The 23,957-nt window shown below is 36.3% G+C and overlaps 1 protein-coding gene across 2 annotated transcripts in view; it reads left to right on the plus strand.

The window, feature by feature from the left end:
* The first annotated feature begins 223 nt into the window (after window positions 1-223).
* The window catches only part of LOC150103849 (carnitine O-acetyltransferase-like), a 38,404-nt gene continuing 14,670 nt past the window's right edge, over window positions 224-23,957 (plus strand). The window contains exons 1-3 of one of the 2 annotated variants that reach the window (XM_090396556.1): window positions 224-1,154; window positions 1,387-1,524; window positions 20,151-21,455. In XM_090396556.1, the coding sequence (XP_090252682.1) occupies window positions 1,071-1,154; window positions 1,387-1,524; window positions 20,151-20,366 (438 nt within the window). In that variant the 5' untranslated portion in view covers window positions 224-1,070 and the 3' untranslated portion in view covers window positions 20,367-21,455. Of the gene's footprint in view, window positions 1,155-1,386; window positions 1,525-20,150; window positions 21,456-23,957 lie in introns of those variants that run through there. The other variant, XM_090396555.1, reaches the window with a different exon arrangement.

Raw genomic sequence — 23,957 nt, forward strand, 5'->3', positions numbered from 1 at the left:
AATTTTCATATGTTTTGTTTGAAAATAATTTATTGTTCGTATCAAGTTTTCACATCTGGAACCATTCTATTTTTTCATATGCACTGTATTCTTTTTTGCACAGTTTTCATTTACACAGATTTTTCTGGAAGCAATCTACCATGTAAACAATGAATTGGATGTATGTGGATGTATTATTATTATTATTATTATTATTATTATTATTATGTGACACCTCCAGAGAGTCCAAAGACTCATTGAGGGAGAGTGTGCCAACTGCATCGAACGATTGAACCCCTTCCAATCAGTGATGTAGTTAGAGCTTTTGCTGCCTGGGGCAGTACCTGAGTTTGCTGCCTCTCTCAATACACACCAAAAATACTACAAAAAGTCAAAATGATATATAGGGAAATAAATTAAAACACTATGTTTATTTTTGGAGTAAAACTTTAATTTCAACAGTCTAAAATGTTATTTTTCTTGCTTTTCTGTTAGCAAAATCATCGATGACATTGGCGAAGTCTGTTTCATAAGAATGTAGGTAATTCTTCATATATTTTATTTAGAAAAAACTCCTCTCACAACTAGCAACACTTACAGCAATTGTGAGGAAAATTCGCAGTAGTATTACAATATTTTGAAATGAGTTCTAGAGACTGTATTTTAGAATTAACTGCAAAAGTTCAAAAAGGCTCAAAAAAGTTCAAAAGGTCTGCCCCAGGTGGATCACCCCCTCCACCCCTCCCTAGCTACACTTCTGCTTCCAACTACTAACCACACGCAAACTTGCTTAACTTTTTGCTGAGCCATTAGTAGCAGAGGCTCTACCAATCGACCAATCTTTGCTGGCAACAAACATATTCTGATATGTCACTGACATGAAATACAATGACATTCCCATTTTTATTATATTTTATAAATTTGCTTAATTATACACTTGGTAATTTAAAAACACAAATTCTATTTATCTATTAAGCCTTCATGGATTTGTGCCAGCAGTTTATGAAGCTTCTACACTGCGAAGATTTCTCCATGGTAGAACAGAAGCTATAAGGTCAACATCCATAGAATCTGTACAGTTCTGTAAGGTGATGATGGATTCTTCTTCATCTGTTTATAACAAACTAGCAGCTCTGTACCAAGCGACAAAGACACACAAATTATATGCTGCACAGGTATGTTTGCCTTTTAATATATACTCGCAGAAATGATTCATTTCATTTGTTGTATTGTTAAAACTTAGCTGCATTCAAAGTTGATTTTAATTTAATTACTCATAATTAGAGTAATTAGAATAAACTTACTTTTGAATAACTTGTTTTCCATTTTTTGTATTTGTGTCATATTATATTAGAAAAAATTATAATATCTTGTGGCAGCAGTTTAAGTGATTTCTTCAAATTATAGGCTCTTAATGGATTTGGAATTGATAGGTATCTACTTGGACTTAAAAGAATTGCTTCAGAGAACCATTTAGATACTCCTGAATTCTTTCTAGACAAAGGATACAAGCTTAGCACTCATTTCAAGTTGTGCACGACTCATGTAAGTATTTTATTAGTCTTTAAATTATAACAGAAAAGAATGATATGGTGCATATTTTATTTTGTTTACACTATATACATTGAAACATGCATGAAAAGAATCGCTTTATAACTGAAAACCTAACCATAGGTTTGGAATGTCATCCTAGTTAGCCTTCATGATATTTATTGCTGTAATCAGGACAGGTATACCAGTAAACAAATTTGAATGTAGTTTTTTAAGTAACATAAAGAAGCAATGCTCTTATTACATAAAATGATTTGTTGCAAAAAATACAATTTTTCAAACAACAAAATAGTTTTTCAAAAGTTTGTTAATGCTGAATGAACTTATAAACATCTTTTATCTTACAAGCATCAAGCCTTTCAGGCATGTTTGGCAAGATTACTGTAAAAGATAAGTTTAAATTTTAAAATTGTATGTGGCAATAGTGATAATTATTTTTTTTAAATATTGTTGTATGATAGTTGTAATCAGTAGGCAGTGTTCGGTGCAGTTATAATTCTATATTTATTAAATTTCTTTTGTGCTTCTTGTGTGCATCTATAAGCATGAATAAAATGGTGGTGAATCATAAGACAGCATGAAAGTGGCATGGTTTTTTCAAAAATGGTGAGATGCCATGAATGCAGTTTGTATTCTTTGGAAGAGATTAAAGATATTTATGTGGAGAGGATTAATAGGAAAGATGAAAGAGTTTAAGAGTGTAAGAAGTGTAGCATACTTATGGATTATGAGATATTATTGAGTGTAAGCGGTAATGGGCAAAAAATCATGGATAAAGCTATAGGAGTAAGCAGAGTTGACGGTACAGCTGAGTGCTTGAATGGTAATGGCAAGACAGCAAGTGAAAGTGGCAATGAGTTAGTGATGTTGGTTGGTAAGACAGTGTGATGGTGACAAGTTAGCAGTGGTAAGTGGCAAGAGAGCCAGCAGTGAGCAGTAAGACAGTGGATGTGCAAAGTAGTGAAAATACAATTTGCATAAATGGCATTGAAAAACTAATTGAAGATAGGAAAGCAGAGTTGGTAAAGATGAGGCAAGAGATTAAATGTATGAAGAAAGCTGAGTGGATTATCTCGGGGTCTGTGTATTATGTTATGGATTTCCATGGGAACTTGAAGAAGATGGGACAAAAGATTTGAAAGAAATATTGAATGATTTGAGAGTGACAGCGTATGGATATCTGATGATGGTGAGTGAAAAAGTGCACATGGTCTGTTTTCTGGGAGGTAGAATGAACAGAGTGGCTGAAGCATTAGATAAGAGAAGTATGTGAGCAAAAGAGTTGGTAGTGGTAATTGGCACAAATGATTTGACTGGTAACAAGAAGAATGTAAGGAGGAATGTCGTGAGGCTGTTAAGGAGAGTGAAAGATAACAGTGTGGGGTTGTCAGCATGTTGCTCAGTTGGAGAAACTGTTGCTGCAAGAGAGAGAGAGAATGATGGAAGTAAATGTAAGACCTGAGGGAAGCAAAAGTGTTATGGAAGAGTAGGAGAGTAAGGTAGACAAGTTTGTGAATGGAGAGGTGAGTGGCATGAGTGAAGAGAATGAGAGAGAGAGAACGAATGCAGAGTGGACAGGGAAATGAGGGAGGTAAGGGTGAACAGGGGAATACTGTATGAAAAGTGTAAATGATGGTTTCAGGAGTAGATGTGTGTGTACAAGAAAGGATTAAGAGTCAAGGATGTGGGGGATGACATTTAGATCTGGGAAGGAACATAATATCAGTGATGATAGACAGGAATGGATGTGGTGGTGGGGGGGGGATTGGAGGAGTCATATTCAAGAAGTGGGGTTAGTGGAATTGTTATAGAAACAGAAATGAACTAGTGTGTATGTTTACAAATGCTAGAAATATTCAAAACAGGGGAAATGAAACTGTAGCATTGATAGAGATCAATGTCCAAAAATTGTTGGTATAAGTGAGACAGTTGAACTAGGATGGCATTCTGACAGGTATAGAGATGGAGGGATATGTAGTTTTTCGTGAAGACAGATAAAGCAAAAAGGGAGGAGGAGTAATATTGATGTTGTTATAAGAGTAATTGGGCCCATCTAGGGTGGAGATGAAGGGAGCATATACTGACAGTGGTTTTGAAGCAGTATGGTGTGAAGTGGAGGTGGACAGGATAAAATGTTTAGTAGGGTATTGCTATAGATCTGGTAATGAATAAGACAGTGGGAAGGAAATGTGTAGACAAACTGGTCTGGCTAATAAGAAAATGTGATCATTATGGGCAATTTCAATTATGGTAATATATACTGGAATGAAGAGAGAATGAATTTCATGAAATGAGGAATTGCATGGGAAGGAAATCAGTGTTGCTTGATTTTCTTGAATGAGTGAAGAGGTGAAGTGTGCAATCTGGAAGAAAAAGGCATTGTGGAGGTGGCACAAGATTAGTAGAGATAATCAGTTATGTGAGGAGTACAGAGAGCAAACATGGACGATGACTGACTCACTTCATAAGGGTAGCAAAAGTGCAGTATGAGCAGCAGTTAGCAAATGATGCTAAAAGAAATCCCAGGAAATTTTTTTGATATATGGCCAGTAGAAGGATAGGAAAATCATAAATACTGAGGAGGATACAGTAAAGGTATTTAATAAGCAGTCTATTAAAGTATTCCATCCTTGTGATTGTAACATAATGCAAAACTTCAGAGCAGTGAGAATGAGGGAGGAACCAATGATGGTGAGTGAGCAGGAGGTGTATGAGGAATTTAGTAAACTTGATGGAATATCACAGTGTGTCTTGAGGGAATGTTACAGGGAGTTAACAACAGCTTTAATGTACATTTTTAACGTGAGTCTTAGATTAGCCCAAGTTCAAGAGTAGAAAGATGGCAAAATTGTTCCACTTCAATAAAGGGGATGATAAGACTAAGGCTTCAAATTTTAGGCCAATATGCTTGTCTGGAGTTTTGGTCAAGGTGTTTAGAGAAGCTAGTGGCGACAAGGATTCAGAACTGGGTTGACAGCAGTAGAATTCTCTTTAATGGACAGTATAGGTTTGCTAAAGGAAGATCGTGTTTTAGCAATCTGCATATTTATTATAACAAGGTGATGAATACATTGGGCAAAGGAGATGCTACATACAGTAGTATATTTAGATTTTACAAAGGCTCTCAGTAGATTGCTACATAACAAACTAGTTGTTAAATTGGAACAGATGGGTTGGATAATAAATTAGTGCACTGGATTGGAGATTGGAATTCTAATCATTATCTTCAGGTTGCTTATGGGGGGAGTGATATCCCAGAAGAGGAAAGTCAATAGTGGTATGTCACAGAGGTCTGTTTTGGGACCGTTTTGTTTAATTTGTATGTAGACGACATTGGAAAGGACTTAAATGGTGATATACAGTTGTTTGCAGATGATGCAAAGTTGGGGAGAGTTATGAGAAGTTGAACAGATGTAGCTTTTTTGCAAGAAGACCTAAATAGACTGATTGACTGAATTGACGAGTTTGTGGGGATGTCAGTTTAATGTTGCAAAGTGTAAGGTGTTAAAATTTGGGAAGCACAGATGGGATACAGAGTATGAGATTGGTGGAGATATTTTAGTGGAAGTGGAGGAGATGAAAGATCTGGGGCGATGATTGTTTGATAGGGGACTTGAAATTTTCTGGATATTTTGCTGAAATTGTGAGGACAACACGCAGATCATGGGAATGATGCATAGAACACTAATTGTAGAAGTAAGGATGTTTTGATTGCATTGTACAAGGCTTTGATCAGACTGCATATGGATTACTGTGCACAGATTTGGTCGCTAGGTTTTCAAAAGGATGATGAGATGTTGGAGAGGGTTCAGAGATAATAAACTAAGTGTGTTTCTAGTCTTTGGAATGTGGAATATGAAGACAGATTGAGAGAATGCAAATTGCAGAGTCTAGGGAATACAAAGAAGATGGGAAACATGATCAAGATGTATAAGTTGATAATGGGTAATTACCAGATTAACCTGGATGAGTTAAATTAAAGATGCCAAGAAATTATATTTGTGGTTTCATCCTTTATCCAAATGTAGGCAAACAGATTTTGTGTATGAAGTAATTTGACAACTGGGCTGCCTGTATATAAAGGCTAATGACTTCACATCAATTGCCTTTGTATCCCATAATGCAACACACATATCCTTATTATTACTATTATTATGGGCAACTCCAGGGAGTCATTAGACTCATTGAGGGAGGCCCCAAATCATATTCATCACAACTATTTGACATTCATACAGTATCTATCATACCTCGCCTTAAACTTATTCACTGTCACAGCATCCACCACAGACTCAGGGAGCGCATTCCACTCATTCACTACTCTAAAAGTAAAGAACCCAGCTCTAACACCTTTACTAACCACACTTTTGCCCAGTTTCCATGGATGTCCCCTAGTCCTCCCACAACCAGCCCTGTTCTCAAAAATATCTTCTGAATTAATTTTATAGAAACCCTTCAGTAATTTGAATGTCTCAATCATATCTCCCCTCCTCCGCCTATCAACCAATTTTTGCAACTCACAAATCCTCAACCTGTTCTCATAAGGTTCATTCCACAGACCTGCTATCATCTTGGTCACTCGCCTCTGGATCCTCTCCACCTCCTCCCCATCAAGAAGAAACCTAGGTGACCAAATCTGAGCACAGTAGTCGAGATGGGGTATTATCAAGGCTCGATACAGAGGAACAATAACCTGCTTGTCTCTGCTTGTCAACATATTCTTCAGCAACCAAGTGATTTGATGAGCTGATTTGGCCACTTTTGCAATGTGTCCCCTAAATTTCAATTCCTTATCCACCAACACTCCTAAATCTCGTGCCTCATCAATTTCCTGGAGCACGGTTCCACCAATGCAGTAAACTGCCGCCAATCTTTTCACCCCAAAATGCATAACCTTACATTTTGCCACATTAAATTGACATCCATTCTCCTTAGCCCAGACCTCCAATCTATCCAAATCATCCTGCAAAATTTTGACGTCATCTGCATTCACTATTGCCCTACCCAACTTCGCATCATCCGCAAACAAATGAACTGTTCCTCTCAGATCCTTTCCTATATCATTTATGAACAAATTAAACAGCAGTGGTCCAAGAACAGATCCTTGTGGCACACCACTAGTCACAGGCCGTCTTGTGGACTCTACTCCTGAGTAAACCACTCTCTGATATCTCTCCGTCAACCACACTCCTATCCATCTCACCAACCCTATGTCCATCCCCATATGCTGCAATTTACTGATTAGAATTCCATGTGGTATCCTGTCAAAGGCCTTAGCAAGGTCCAGTAGAATCACCGTAAACCCATTACCCTTATCCAGTTCAGCCGTCACTGTATTATAATACATGAGTAAGTTACTGAGGCATGACCTACCCTTCACAAAACCATGCTGTCCCTGAAAATAATAATTGTAATAAGAGGACTTGAATACATTGCATGAATGGGCAAGTAAGTGGAACTGTTAGTTCAATGTTGCCAAGTGTAAGGTTTTGAGATTTGGTAAGCAACGATGGACATGTATAATGGACTTATGGACATGTATAATGCTATGCATTATGGGAAGAGCCACTACCCTTATGGTTTTGCCCTTTATTGAAGTCTCATCAGTGGGAGCCAAACTTCAGAAGTGATACCAAGTAATACAGAGGTCATATTTCCATGTACAAGTAGTCAAAAAGGTGTCACACCTTATTACTAAAGTACAGTGATACCTTGGCTAACGAAATAATTCGTTCCGGAATCACATTCGTTAGCCAAAACGTGATTTCCCATAGGTTTCTATAGAAAATCATTTAATTTGTTCTGGAAGCTGCCTACTATTTAAAGATAAGCCTTATAAAATAGTAAAAATCACACTATAAAAGGGCAAAAACTCACCAAAGGCTGAGATCAACAGCTACCCAATTAGATTTAGGAGAATTGAAAGTAGAATGAAAAACTCACGATCTTTACACTATTATATACACTTTATTAAACTGAAAATATGTACACAACGTTTTTACTATTCTTCCAAATTTTCAAAGTTTATTCAAGTTAAGTCTATTCTTCTTCTTCACTAGCTGGCCTCTGTCTCTTTGCTAAAGGAGAAGTCAAAAATCTGTCCAAAGTTGAATGAACTTCTCTTTTTTTTTTTTCAGAATGTTTTTAAAGTGATTCAGACACTTGTCTTCAACCAAGGCACAAAGTCTGTTCATTTCAGCTTTGTTGGGATGCCACTTTATAGCCAAAGACTGAAACTCTTCCCAGTAGTGTAGCATTTATTTAATGTCACCTGTTGTCGTTCTTCCCTTTTTATTGCTATCCTGTTCCTCTGATGAGCACTCTTTATCTTCCTTGTCTCTTTCCTGATTCAGTTGTTTTTTCAACTCTTCAAGATCTTCTGTTGTCAGATCTTTTGAGTGTTCTTCAACTAATTCTTCTACATCTTCTTCATTTACCTCCAAATGTAATGCTTTGCCCAAAGAGACTATCTTATCTATAATGTCAGCATTTTCAGCAGTATCTTCAGCATCTTGATCACTGGAAACAGCACTTCTTATCTTGCAGCAGTCTGGCCATAACTTTTTCCAGGCAGCATTAAGTGTCCTAACTGATGTGGTCAGCTCATTTAAGCTCCTGGAATGACCGGATTATTCATGTTTGTTGCTTTATGTTGAGCGCATCCACTAAAACATTCGTTAACTGAGTCCGAAAAATAGTGAAAAAAATCTTCGTTAGCAGGGTCACTTGTTAGCCGAGGTATCACTGTACTCTGGATTAAATATGGATGTTTAAAAGTTTTTTCACTCAGTTATACAATAAATTAAAGATGCCAAGAAATTATATTCTTGGTTTCATCCTTTATCTAAGTACAAGCAAATAAAGTTTGTACGTGAAGTAACTTCACAACTGGACTACTTGTATATAGAGGCTAATGACTTCACATCAGTTGCCTTAGTATCCTACAATGCAATACACATATCCTTATGGACATGTGTAATGTTTGTGCCTTATCGGAAGGGCCACTACCCAGACTGGTTTCAACCTTTATCAAGGTCTCATCATTTCACAGGTAAACTTTGTTTGCTTACACTTGGATAAAGGATGAAACTAAGAATATAATTTCTTAGCATCTGTAATTTATAGTATTACCAGGTGAAAAAAAACTTTTGACTTTCAACAGATAATGTGGATGAGATTTTTCATAGAAGATCTGATGATCATATGTAGAATACAGATATTCTATGTTCATGTGAGAGTGAGACCTCTCACGATAAGTCTCTTGATTCCATGGGGGTCTGTTGATAATAATAACAATAATAAAATTCCAAGGCGTATCTTATGCAAAGTATAAAAAGTATAAGAAAGATAGCATAAGCATGTCAGGTCAGTACTGGTTGATGTAAATGGTACATGGTAACTACAGTGCATATGGTTGAAGTATTTAATATGTGTTTAAATTTCATGTGTGGAAAGCTTTTTCACTTGATTACAAATTAAATTAAACTTGCAAAAAATTATATTCTTGTTTTAATCTTATACCTAAGTGTAAACAAACAGAGTTTATTTGCACTTGATAGTTTGTGCATGAAGTATTTTCATGATGAAATTATTTGTTATATTGAGGCTGTTGACTTCACATCAATTGCCTTAGTATTCCATACTGTAAAGCACTCTTAGATAAAGGACTAAACAAGAATATAATTTTGTGGCAAGTTTAATTTAAACCAAGTGAAAAAAAATTTCTACAACTATCTATAATCCAGAGTATTATTGTTTAATAATAAGTGGATATGGCTTTTAACTAGTATATTGGGAATGTATAACTTCTGCATTAATTCAATCTTGGTATTTCTTCTGTGTCTGGCTCTCTTCTTTCAAAATCACTATTAAGATGTGTTTGAAGACAATAGCACTATGGGAAACTATAACTCTTGGAATTCTAATGCCTTTCCTGTTCAGTCCCATCACAGCAGCAGCTGAAATTACTACAGCCTATAAAGAATGCCAGACAAGAAAATCCCAGATACTTGATGGTCTAGGGATATTACTTTACCTCGAGGCCTGAGATTTTATTCTTCCCATTCTAGTTATATTCTTTTCTCTCTACAGGTCACATCCCAAGTGAATTTGTAGCAAATCATCATTCCAAAGCTCACCTCTTTTTTGGAAAATAATGAGTGCTAGTACACATTTTTTTCTAGCAGGAAAAGTTGAAAGTTAAACCATACTGCACCTATTAGCCATGTGTGTCACTGTTAATAAACGTGCCAGTAACGTACTGTTACATACCATCCAAAAAAAAAAAAGCACACTTCAAAAACCTGATAGAGATCATACTTTAATCAACAGCTGGAAGCCTATTTCTTCATCTAATACTGACTAACAAGATAATTTTTAGCATTATCACCTACAAGCTCAAAGCAGGAATGAGATACATAATCAAAAGCACATAGGTATATGGTGTTTCAAGCTGAGCAGTAGAATTTAATCTATTTCTGCTGTGTGGTCTATTCTGCTTAGCCTGAAGAAACCAATGGCAACGCTTTTGTTGAATCCTACTTCCAGTATTTGATAATGTCCAACATCCCTTTCTGTTCCACATCCTCCAGCAAATTGTGTAGGCAAAAGGCTACTATCCATCATTAAAGGAGCCTATGCTAATACAACCACATGATCCTATTAATGGTTCTTATCAGACCTGTTCAGAATTCCAAAAGGAGTCAAGCAAGGTTGTCTTCTATTAGTCTCTTGCTCTTTACATTGGGTCTAGGATGTTTTTTTAAGAAAGTTGATAATTTGTATGATGTGTAAGTGATAACAGTTGCTTCCACTATGAAAGAAAATAAAGTATTAGCATCTGCAGACATGTCGTAGGAGGCACTTTGAGCAATAATGATTCAACATACATATTTTTTGGTATTTTGAAAAAAATCAACAAAATCATTGGACTAACTGCCAATGTTGACATGACAAATTAAAGGTTTTTGGGAGATTGGATCTTAGAGGTAGTCCAATGAGAGAACCTCTTATCATATTTAGGATGCCTCTCTCCACCTTTCCAATATTACCAGTTTAAGAACTTATCTACTAAAACATTGGCATCTTAGAAGCTTGGAAATTTGGACCACTTTCCTTTTCTTCTAAAGCCATAGTACTTAAAACCATAATCTTTCAGGTTCAGCTGTACATAATGAATATTACATACTTTACAGAAGCTGAAGAAAAACAAGCATATAGTAATCCTCTTCAAATATTTTGGTCCAGCTAATATCAGTAAGTTAAAAAGAAAAATTATTTAATTTGTATATTAATGCTATTGGGATAGGTTTAACTGGTGATATACAGCAGTTTGCAGATGATGCAAAACTGGAGAGAGTGATTAGGAATCAAGCAGATGTTGTGGTCTTACAGGAGGACTTGAATAGATTGTATGAGTGGGCAACAGTATGTAACTGTCAGTTCAATGTTGCCAAGTGTAAGGTTCTGAAATGTGGTAGGCAACAATGGGATGCAAACTATACACTTTGTAGGGAAATTTTGGAGGAAGTTGAGGAGATAAGGGACCTTGGAGTGGTAGTGGACAAGGAGCTGAAGTTCAGAGGTCACAATGCACAAGTTGTGAAGACATCGCATCAGATTATGGCAATGTGAGGACCTTAACTTATACAAATAATGAGGTTCTGGTTCCATTGTATTAGGCCTTGATCGGCCTCGTATGGATTATTTTGCACAGATATGGTTCCCAGGTTTTCATGGTGATGATGATATGTTGGAAAGGGTCCAGAGAATAGTGACTAAGGTCATAACTTGCCTTTCAGATGTGGGATATGAGGACAGATTGAGGGAATGCAGTCTTTGCACAGTCTTGTGAATAGGGGAAAGAGAAGAGATATGATTGAGACATTTAAGTTGCCAGGTTAATGTGGAAGAAATTTTTTGTAGAATTGGGAAAGGGATAGAACAAGAGGTGATACCTAGAAGTTGTATAATGAGGGTGTGAGCAGTGCATAAGGAGTAGGTTCTTTGCATAGAGGGCGATTAGTCAGTGGTATGCCTTGCCTGACATTGTGGTGAATGCAGATATATTGAATGAGTTTAAAGTACAGTTTGATGGGCTTTATGTATAATATTGTTTGCCACCTGCAATGAGTCTTTTGACCCCATGGAGGTCTTTGACAGTTGAATAATACTTTCTTCAACTGTCAAAGAAGAATGAAGGCTTAGGACTCTCAGTATTCAATTCCAGTGCACCTCCTTTTTTTGGTACTACCTGGGTTTCATCTCCCACTTTTTGGAATAAAGGATTACAATGGCACATAAGCTGATTTTTTTTCAGAATGCTACAGTATTCTGTGTTTAACTCTAGAACTGCTACAGCATTCTGGCACTGACATTCTTTCCATTCATAACAGCAGAACTTGGTATAAAGAAATCTTTGATCACTTCCTCAACAAACTTCTTCATCAGTTGAATACTAAAAATTATACTCATTTTAATAATTTATTCAAGTTCCAAGGATACCCTAACAGGAGGGATCTTGCTTGAAGAATTTAATATGGTTGCTTTCCAGTAAATGCCATCAAATGGTGGTATCTGTGACATCTGTTACAGATTAGAAACAGTAGGATATGCATTCTATAGCTTCCCTCTTACATTGTGTATTTGTAACAGATTATGTAATGTGTTGGGCATTCCATTATTATGATTTTTTTTTTTTTTGCAGTACCTCAACCTGTGGCTTTGAAAACCAGCAATATAACATACAAATTCTATTGCTGGTTTTCAAAGCCATGTTGTTCTTAATAATACATAATACTAAATAATAAAATAATACTTAAGATGAATAATGGTGATAATCAGTTACATGAAGAGTATAAAGAACAAACCAGGAGAGTGACTCAGTTTGTCATCATCATCATCATCATCAAATTCCTGCCATGTACCCTCAAGGGGTGTACAGGATATGATAGTACTACATGAAAAAATTACATCATTACTAACTTCCTATCTACAATTTTCCTCCAAATCAGTCTGTTACTTGTCAAGACTCCAACATTATCAGCTCTTATATTTCTATCATCTAAGGCACTTTGTACCGTATCAATCCACCTATATCTTGGTCTTCCTCTGGGTCGCTTTCCTGACAACCTGGCAGAGAACACTTGTTTTGCTAATCTTTTCTCTCCCATTCTATTTAAGTGACCATACCACCTGAGATTAGCTCTGCTAACGCATTCCTGGATGCTGACAATGTCAAGTTCTTTCCTAATATCCTCGTTTTTAATATGATATTGCCATTGATGCCATCTGTTCACACCTCTAATCTTTCTCAGGACTCTCATATCTGCGGTCTCTAGTCTTTGGTCAAGTGTTTTACTTCTGACCCAGCTCTCAGATCCATAAGTTAAAACTGGTTTGAACACTGTCTTGTATACAGCTAATTTAGTGTTCCGACTAATTTCTCTCTTATTCCATATGAATTTATTCAATTGACTTCCCACCATACCAGCTTTGCTGATTCTGTTGTCTATTTCTATATTTAATTTACCATCTTCAGTAAAAATTGAGCCTAAGTAGCTGAAATGTTTTACTTGTTCCACAGGTTCTCCATTCACAACACAGTTGACATTTTCAATGATTCTGCCTATTTTCATTGTCTTTGTCTTTTTATTGCTGACCTTCATACCATATCTATTACAACAGTTATTCAATTTAATCAAAGAAGCTTGCAGACTTGTAGCGGATTTATTTAGAAGTATAACATCATCCGCATAAAGCAAAGAGCTGACATTAACATCTCCAATTTTGATATCAGGTTTAATACCACTTTCCTTCATAATGTGATCCATATAGATAATGAATAACAGAGGGGATAATGTACATCCTTGTCTCACACCAGATTTAACATTAAACCATCTTCCTGTACTTCCTACAATTCTAACTGCTGACTTACAACTCAAATAAAGACTAAGTATTGCTTGATATAATGCCCCATTCACACCATATAACTGCAGCATATTGAATAGCTTCTCTCTTGGCACTTTGTCATATGCCTTTTCCAAATCGACAAAACTTAAATACAGATCTTTGTTATATTCCCATGCTTTCTCGACTATTTGTCATAAAGTGAAGATCTGATCCTGACAGCCTCTATTTGGCCTAAATCCAGCTTGTTCTTCACCAAGCTTTTCTTCCACAATTCTTCTCAACCGTTTCTCAAGTATACTTGCATAGATCTTGCCAGGAACACTCAGTAGGGAAATACCTCTGTAATTCTCACATTCAGTATTATTTCCCTTTTTATATATGGGTACTATGAGAGCTCTACTCCAATCATCGGGAATTTGTCCCTCTGTCCAGGCTTTCTGAACTATGCAGTGCAGCCACTGTAAGACTTTTATACCACCATACTTCAGCATTTCTGGTCGAATATCATCTACTCCTGCTGCCTTTCCATATTTCAAGCCTTTGATGGCTTTTTCTACTTCAAGTATGGATATGTATTCCTGACTGCATGCCTGGTCAGTGTTTTTTACCACTGTGCTGTCATCACTGCTTGTTTCATTTAGCAGTTTTTCAAAGTAATTACTCCATACTTCAAGGATATCTTTTTCTCCTGTTTTCATGTCACCTTTATCATCTCTAACTCCTTTTACAGCACTCTTTCCTCCATTCCTAAGCTTCTTCAACAACCTCCAGAATATTTTGCCACCTTCTTGATATTTATTTTCTATATTCTTGCCAAAGTCCTCCCATGACTTTTGTTTAGCTAGTTTTACACAGTGTTTAGCATTCTTGCATTTGTCTCTATATTCTCTAAGAGCACAAGCTGACTTATTTGACAGGAATTTTTGATATGCTTTCTTCTTTTCCTTCACTGCCTCTTTAACTTCCTGTGTCCACCAGGGAGTTCTGATTTTTTTATCCTTGCAGACAACCTCACCACATGCCTCTATGGCAGAATCAATCAATGTTTTCTTCAGAGTTTGCCACTGAATCTCCAAGGTTTGATTCCTGTTCTCAAACTCTTTCATTTTTTCTTCAATAATCTTTGTGTATTTTAGTCTACAGTTCACATCTGAGAGCTGCTCAACTTTTATTCGCTTTAAAACTTTCTTACATTTCTTTTCAATATGAAATTCAATTTTATCCTGCTCAAGACTAAATAGTGATCACTTCCAATTTCAAATCCTCTGTACACTCTGGTGTCCTGCACCATGGAGAAAACATCACTATCAACAATAACATAGTCAATGAGACTTTTCTTATTTCTAGCCTCTTCTCTCCATGTGAATTTGTGCACATTTTTATGTTGGAACATGGTGTTAGTAATAACCAGTCCATGTCCTGAGCAGAAATCCAACAGGTATTTGCCATTAGTATTAGCTTTGCTCTTTTCTCCAAATTTTCCCAAAATATTTTTGTATGTCTCACAATCATTTCCTACTCTGCTATTTAGATCCCCAACAAGGACCAACTTTTTGTTTTTCATTGTGTCAGTTGCTTTTTCTAAAGCATCAAAAAATTCCTCCACTTCTACTTTAGTAGAACCTTCTGTGGGACCATAGGCACAAATAAGTCTCATTGTCCAGTTCCCCATTCTCATATTTGCCCACATTACTCTACTTGAGACTGATTGCCATTCAAGAAGATTAGCCTCGTATTTAGTGTTGAATACTATGTCTACTCCTTCTTTTTCCTTGATTGTCATTGCCTGAATATAACATTTTGTATTTATTGCTCAGAAAGATCTCACCAGTTTTTGTCTTTTTTGTTTCAGTCACCCCTATTATGTCGATCTGGACTTATCTAATTCCTCAGCTAGCTCCATTTCTTTGCCATTCAGGCTTCTTACATTGATAGTTCCGATCTTTAACTCTGGTGATGTTGAGTAGGGGTTTGTTTTCAGATTTGTTCCAGTAGCTGACTTTTCGCTGTTCGCCCTGGTTCCCTGGCGAAAACAACGGGGGCCTTGTTTAACCGGGCGATGCCCCAGCCGGCATGAAATTTTGTCATGTTGTACCATCATTTTTTATTTTGGTTTAACCAATAAGAATACAATTTGGTCAGCTAAATCCCAAATTGCCAGCCCATCCTCGTCCGTTCAGTATCAAAGTAGATATCCAACAGGGTGCACCACGAGAAGGTGAGGATTGGACATTAGGTCGGAAGCCCTGGTCGGTTCTCCGCATTCCTTTAAAGGCTATGTGGAGGTCTCCTCTCAGTTATACGGCTTTGACCCTTAAGCACCCCAGTTTGTACGTACTGACTCAGTTTGTAAGTAAAGAAAAGTGCATTATGAGCAGAAATTAGAAAATCAGACAAAAAAATAAACACTAGAGAGTTTTTAGATATGTTGCAAGTAGCAGGAAGAATGATTATGGTAATATGATGCTAATGGATGAAAATGGTAGAATGGTAACTGCTGCAAAAGACATTGAGGTATTCAGTGATCAATTTATAAGGGTGTTTTATTCTGATCAGCGTGGAATCTTGAGGAATGTAAGTGTGTAAGACATAGGAGAGGATGGCTTAATTGTGAGTGAGCAGTAGGTATTTGAAGAAATAAATAATCTTGATGTCAATAAGGCAATGGGATTTTATGGCATATCATCACGCTTCTTAAGGGAATGTTCCAGGGAATTGGCAGTAGCATTTGTATGACTGTTTAACAGCACAGGTTCCAAGGGAGTGGAAGGAGGGTAAAATTGTTCCACTGCATAAAGGTAGTGATAAGACTGTGGCTTCAAGTTGGGCAATCTGTATATCTGGAGTTGAGGTGAAGTTACTAGAGTGATTGGTGAGAAGAGGATACAGAAATGGGTTGATAACAGCACTATTCTCTGTGATTATCAGCATGGGTTTGTTAAAAGGAGATCATGTTTTACTAACTTACTTATGTACTATAACAAGGTGACAAATATCTTGAACAGGAACGATGCATATACAGTGGTGTACTTGGATTTTGCAAAAGCTTTTGATAGACTGCCACACGACAAACTGTTAAATAAATTGAAAACAGATGGGATTGGATAACAGACTTCTGAGTTGGATCAGTGACTGGCTATCAAATAGGTATCATAAAGTTGTATATGGGGGTGCAGTATCCCACAGCAGTACACTAGTGGTGTACTGCTGTGGTCAGTTTTGGGACCATTGTATTTGTATTCAATTTGTATGTTAATGATATTGGAAAGGGTTTAACTAGTGATATGCAGATGATGCAAAATTGGGGAGAGCAATGCAGAGACAAGCTGATATTATGGCCTTAGGAGGACTTGAGTAGATTTCATGAATGGGCAGGTAAGTGGACCTCTGAGTTCAATCAATGTTTTGATCCAATGTTCACAGATTTGGTCGCTGGGTTTTCATACTGATGTGGATATGTTGAAAAGAGTCAAGAGAAAATTCACAAAAGTGTTCAGTGGTCTTTGGAATGTGTAATGTGAGGACAGATTAAGAGAATGTAAGTTGCAGAGCCTCATGAATAGGAGGAATATGATTGAGACAGATAACCTAGTCAGGGATTGCTATTAGGTTGACATGGAAGAGACCTTTCATAGAATGGGAGAAGGGGGGGGGGCAGAACAAGAGGCCATCGCTGGAAACTGTATAAGTAGAGTGAACAGAGGAGTGAGGAGAAGGTTCTTTGCATGAAGAGTGGTTGGTGAGTGGAATGCATTGCCTGTGTGTTGTGAATGTAGATACATTGAATCAGTTTAAAGCACAGTTGGATGAGCATTGTGTGCACTAGTGCGTATCTCCCATGATTATTCTCTGACTCCATGAGGTCAGATTATAATAATAATGATAATAATAATAATTGTAAGCAATAATACAATAGTGTATTATGGAAATTTTATTGTTCATTCCAATGATTTTTATATTTCGAAAGATCATTCTACGAGTTGTCAAATATTTGGAAAGGTGGCGTAGACCAGCAACATTATATAATATTTACCACGGGAGTGATAAAATTCTGTCTGTTTGTATTACGAGAGATTTTTCACATGATATTCCATTGTCTGAATTCACTATGGTCTTATGGTCATCTTATGAAAATTTTATTTTTATTTTTTTTAAGAGATGACTGAAGAGCAATCTCAGACAGAGAAGGCCAACTCAAGGCAGTATAAAATGGCCAAAGCTTTTTTTTTTTTTCTACCTGTTCTACTATCCATATGCCTTTTCTTTCTCCTAATAATATTTGCACCAGCATACCTCGAGGCCTACGATTAACACCTGTTTATTTTTTCACATTAATAAAAGTTGAAACCAGCCTGTGATCTGAAGTTAACAGTTTCTATGTACAAGTAGACTAGTCATGAAATTACTTCATGCTTATGCTCACGCTTTGGTTTAGGACTAAAATAAGGATATAATTTCTTATCAAATATGATATACATTATAACAAAGTAGAAAAACTTTCCATCAGGAAAAAATATTTTGCATATTTATATTTCAAAGTCTAGATGAAGATAACTGCTTTCCCCTTTTTTTTGGTTTCCTATATACATATTTGTGAACAATTGTTATTACAAAATACAAATCAGACCCATAATAATTAAATAACAATTATTAATTTTTAAGATAATAAAATGGAGGATATTATGGATCCCGTCATATTTTATAGCTAAATATATATAATCTGAAGAAACTTGAAAAGAAATTATAAATTGAACTCAAGAAATTGCCAAACTGAAGACTTCTGACTCTATATTTTAGTAATATTAATTTTTTAAATTTTTTTAGGTATTATTTCTGGAAAAATTCCCATGTTACTCCTCTAAAAATAAACTATTATTTTAATGGCTAATATAGCCTACTTTCGTTTAGGAGTGCCCGTTTTTTTGCAATGTTATTGGCTCTTGACCCAAATTCTAGGGCATTACTGAAATGTTATAAAACTAATGTAACTTGCAGGGATAAAAGAGTTATCATTCCGTTGTATAAGACTCTGATCAGACCACACTTCGACTGTTGTTCTCAGATTTGGTCCCCAGGATTTGAAGGGGGTAAATTAACTGTGGAAAGGGTACAAATGCAGATAACAAAGATGGTTTCAGGACTGTACAATGTTATGAGGATTGGCTGAGGGAATGTGGACCACAGAGTTTGGTGGATAGAAGAAGGAGAGGTGATATGATTGAGACTTTTAAACTGTTGAGAGGTGGCTACAGGGTTGACACTGGGGAGTTCTTCTGCTTGGTTGAGGAGTGGGAAGGAGTGATGAAAAGGGGCCATCCCTGGAAGTTACAAAAGGAAACTGTGAGCAAGAGGGTGAGGAGTGGTTTCTTTGCATGGAGGGTGGTTGAACCATGGAATGCATTGCCTGATAGAGTGGTGAGAGTGAGAACAGTCAGTGAGTTTAAGGAGTGGTATGATAGACTTTGTGTTTCCTAGGAGGGACCTCTCACGATGAGTCTTGATAGACATTGTGTTTCTTAGGAAGGATCTCCCACGATGAGTCTTTTGACTCCATGGAGGCCTGAATAATAATAATAATATATGATGAATAAAAATAGGAGAAAATTTGGACATACCTTTTTGGATGTTGTTTTCTGCCTCCTTATTCTGGCGATGTGCCTTCATATGCTGTTAAAGGAAGGGGTTTTGGGGGGGAAGTGGGGGTAAAGTAATGTGTAGAATTATTTGAAAAACCCCGGGTTTTTTATATATGTATAATATTATTATTATTAAGGGTGCGTAAAAAGCTTTTGGGAGGAGAGTGAGAGAAGGATCTGAAGGTAGAAATTATTTGGAGGGGAGGAAGAGGAGGAATTTAAGGGAACAAGTCAGGCTTAGGAGTATGTCCTTGAAGTAAAACATACCCTGCAAATCGACAAGGCCATAATATTAGACATACAAGACAACAAAACAATGCTTATAATATTGGAAATGATAGCCATAAAATGTGACTAAAACTCAACAAACGTCCACCGACCCTACATAATCTCCGAAAATTGGAAGCTCCATAACATAAAAATTAGGTCACGACTCTGACCAATACGAGATAACACAAGTATGTCAAAGACAGAAACACCTAACCAACATGACATAGCATCCACTTTCCCCACGAGTTCTGAAGACAATGGTTGTCGAAACGGCTCACACCCCGTTACTCCTACCCCTCACTTTTTCCCTTAAATCCCTCCTCCTCCCCAAAAAAATAATTTCTATCTTCAGATCCTTCTCTCACACCCCTCTCAAAAGCTCTCTACCCAACCTTAATGATAATATTATACATATATAAAAAACCCAAGTTTTTTCAAATAATATTCCCACATTACTTTACCTCCGCTTCCCCCCAAAAAACTCCATCCTTTATCAGCTTAACAGCATATGAAGGCACATCGCAGGAATAAGGAGACAGAAAACAACATCCAAAAAGGTATGTCCAAATTTTCTCCTATTTTTATTCTTCATATATTAGTTTTATAACACTTCAGTAATGCCCTACAATTTGGATCAAGAGCTAATGACATTGTAAAAAAAAGGGGTGCTCCTAAACAAAAGTAGGCTCTATTAGCTATTAAAATAATAGTTAATTTTTTTATATTGCTGAATTTGTACACTCTATTTTTTATAATTTTCTTCTGTATTTAATTATTAGACTAATTTATGATTCCTTAAACTTGCAGTATCCTATAATTCCTGGCATATTAATAGGATTTGGGCCAGTAACTTTTGATGGTTATGGATGCAGATATTATATAACAGGAGAAACCATTCATATTCTTCCAGTTGCATTTACCAGTTGCCATGAAACAAATGCTAAAAACTATGGGGATGTTTTTGTAGATAACTTAAATAAATTATATGATTTGTTAATTAGATCTAAGTCTGAGAGAAGATAAATAGCGAACCTATAAACTAAATATCTTCATTTATAAACTAAAACCTGCAGTGTTCAGAAAGTCTAGGTTATATGGCAGAATTGGGAGACACTTACAGATTTTGTGACCTCTCATGTGAAGTTGATATCAAAAATAAGATAAAATGTAGAAAAGTAGTCTTTTATATCAGCGAGATATGAAAGAGGATAAATAAAAACTATCAGAATAAAAGTTAATTTTTAAACTTATGTCATGCATATGTTGTTTTCAGAGCACTATTCTATATCCTGATGCTATTAGCTATTAACCACTCAAATTGCCATATGGATAAAATATAGCAATCAATTTATCCTTTGTATACATGCTATTTCAAAGGATCCAAATGTTATTTTAGTTTCATGGCACTTCACGCCCAGGTAATTATTGATATGTGACATTAAAGCTGATAAGGGGGTTAAAGGCCTTTCAGCATATAAAATACTTCATTAAAAAAAAAAAAAACATTACAAAAAGACAGTCAATGTTTAAATGTTTGTTGTAATTAATTCTAACTCTGAGTAAAGATATATAGAAGGTTAATTGCAGAAAACAATTCTTTTTATTGTATTCATTGCTAATTTACTTTATGAAATGCTAGAGAATGTTAAATATGCTGTTAATTTCTTTTTTGTCAATTTTAATGCATACCTCTGTTAGTTTTTCTATGTATTCCTTATGATAGTTATGTGCATATACTGTACTTGTTGACCATTGAGAATGTGCAGGAAAAGTTAAATGGATAATAAATTTGAGGAGAGGGGAAGAAAGGGCACAGTCCCCCCCTCCATAAGAATGAGAAGTAGATGCAAGTAAAGACAAATACGGATGTTCAGCAATACTATGTTCAGTATATATGGAACATAAGATAATTTTCCTTATCTTAATGGCACTGGTTAAATATTTTAAAAATTTTACTGTTTTTTGAAAATGTTTTTGTGTATATAAAAATAATAAACAGATGCTAAAATATAATGAAAACAAGAAAAATGTTTTATTTGCTAAACTCAGGATACTCTGTGGAAACATGTTAAGGTAATGGAAATTATTATGCTTTTAAGGTATTATACAACACCAAAACAATAAATAAGATGTTCAATAACTTGCTAATTTTTTGCTGGCTTTTTTTTGACCAATGTCTTCAGAGCACAATAACTTGTCATAGTATATAAACAATGAGTGTAGGAAATAGTTTAAATTGTAACAGAAAAAAGCTCTAATGCCTCAGGTTGGCGCCTTCTAACATTCAACAGTAGTTTTCCAGTTGTTGGGTTGGAGTTGAGTTGAGTTCTATAATAAATTTAGTTTAATCCTTTATCCAAGTGTGAGCAAACAAAGTTTGTGCCTGAAAGTATCTTCAGGTCTGAGGTAAGTAGTACAACACTGGGCAACTCGTTGCAAAGGTGGAGCAAGCTAACATCACTCCTATCTCAGTATCTCCCATAATGCAAAACACATCTCCTTGCAGATATGTATAATGTTATGCATTAAGGGGAGGGCCACTACCCAGACTAGTTTCGACCTTTATTGAGGTCTCTTCAGTGGGAGCCAGGCCCAGACTGGGTCAAGAAAGTAAGGGAGTAAGAAGCAGGTTTTTTGCATGGAGAGTTGTGAAGGATTGGAATGCCCTGCCTGAGAGTGTGGTGTCTGCAAAGAATTTGAATGTGTTTATTATTATTCAGGCTTCCATGGAGTCAAAATACTCATCATCGGAGGTCCTTCCTAGGAAACACAAAATCTATCATACCCCTCCTTGAGCTCATTGACCGTTCTTGCTCTCACCACTCTATCAGGCAATGCATTCCACAGCCACCCTCCATGTAAAGAAACCACTCCTCACTCTCTTGATCACAGTTTCCTTTTGTAACTTCCAGGGATGGCCCTTGTCAACGCTTCTTCCTGCTGTTTCACCAAGTGAAAGAATAACTCCCCAGTGTCAACCCTGTAACTACCTCTCAACAGTTTAAAAGTCTCAATCATATCACCTCTCCTTCTTCTTGCTACCAAAGTCTGCAGTCCACATTCCCTCAGCCGATCCTCATAATTAACATTGTACAGTCCTGAAACCATCTTTGTTATCTGCCTCTGTACCCTTTCCACAGTTAATTTATCCACTTCAAATCCTGGGAACCAAATTTGAGAATAATAGTCTAAGTGTGGTCTGATCAGGGTCTTATACAATGGAACGATAACTCTTTTATCTCTGCAGGTCAGTGTCCTCAGTATCGCAGCAATCCCCTGGATTACCTTCACCACCTTTGCAATATGTTCCCTGAATTTCAGTTTTTTATCAATCATCACTCCTAGATCTCTTGTCTCCCCCTTCTTCCTCCAGTACAGCTCCTCCAATCGAGTATGCAGCCTCCCATCAATGTATCCCAAACTTCAAGATTTTACATTTTGCATTAAACTGATACCTCATTCATTTACCCATCTGTCTCGTTTATTCAAATCCTCTTGCAGGGCTGCCATGGCTTGGCATGATGAGCTATGTATGATAAAGGAACCCCCTAGATGAGTCTTTGATTTCATGGGGTCTTAGGAGAATAATAATAATAATTTCAAGTTAATACTGCCACTGCTGGCCTGTTTGGGATGTGTATATTAAAGGAATTTGCAGAGGAGTTAATGGTTTCTTTGACTTGGTTGTTCAACAACAATCTAGCTGCAGAAACAAGCTCTCTAAAAAATAGTGACACTGCATAAGATGGTTGAAATAAGTAATTGTGACAAATTGTAAGCTAGTTTGTATTTCCAGTGTGGTGGTTAGAGGTATATAGAGAGGGCTAAATAATGACTAACTATGGATTTGTCTACACAAGACTTTATTTAACATAGAATTTTTTTCCGTAGTATTAAGAGCATTTTCAGTATGACTTAGTATTTCAAGGTCAAACTTTCAAATTAAGCAATTAGAAGAGAAAATCTGAAGACTGAATGAAAATACATAAGCTACACATACATGATATAGAGTGGTATTGAATAAAATATATTAAAGTCTTAACTATACAAATTTAAACAAGGGACAAGGTGTGGAGAAGAACTATATCCAATAATAGGGATAATTTCAGGCCATCATTTTTGTTGAGATTTCGTTGGTAAAGTAAGGTTTCACAACTCTATATGAGCATTCTGTAAAACAATTACTTTTGTGAAGGACCTTAATATTCCTCCAAAGGACTCCAGTGTTTTGCTGGAGGTGGTATATTCTGCAAGTCCCAACCATTCCACTTCATGGAATTTAATTTAATCAACATGTTTCTCACGATAAACAGCCAGTCTATCAATCTAAAATGTGATAACTTACACTGGCATGAAATTTGGTGGATCCCACGGCAGGCTAAAGGAAGAAGTTTATCTTTTGTAGATTCTAAAAAAAAAGCAGAAATCTTATTAATAGGACAAAAGGACACCCGTAGGCCAACTGATCTAAACAGTTTGGCTATTCCTTCAGAGACACCTTTCACATATCACAGATAGAGCCCAGATAGAGCCTTACAGATAGGAGTAATGGATAGAGATGTGAAAAAAGGAGGGGTAGTGCTGTTAATGATTACAGAGGAATTGTGTTTGCAA

This window comes from Typopeltis vanoorti, chromosome 8 (assembly GCF_054136105.1).
Source record: "Typopeltis vanoorti isolate ZY-2024b chromosome 8, IOZ_Tvanoo_1.0, whole genome shotgun sequence".
Taxonomy (NCBI): domain Eukaryota; kingdom Metazoa; phylum Arthropoda; class Arachnida; order Uropygi; family Thelyphonidae; genus Typopeltis; species Typopeltis vanoorti.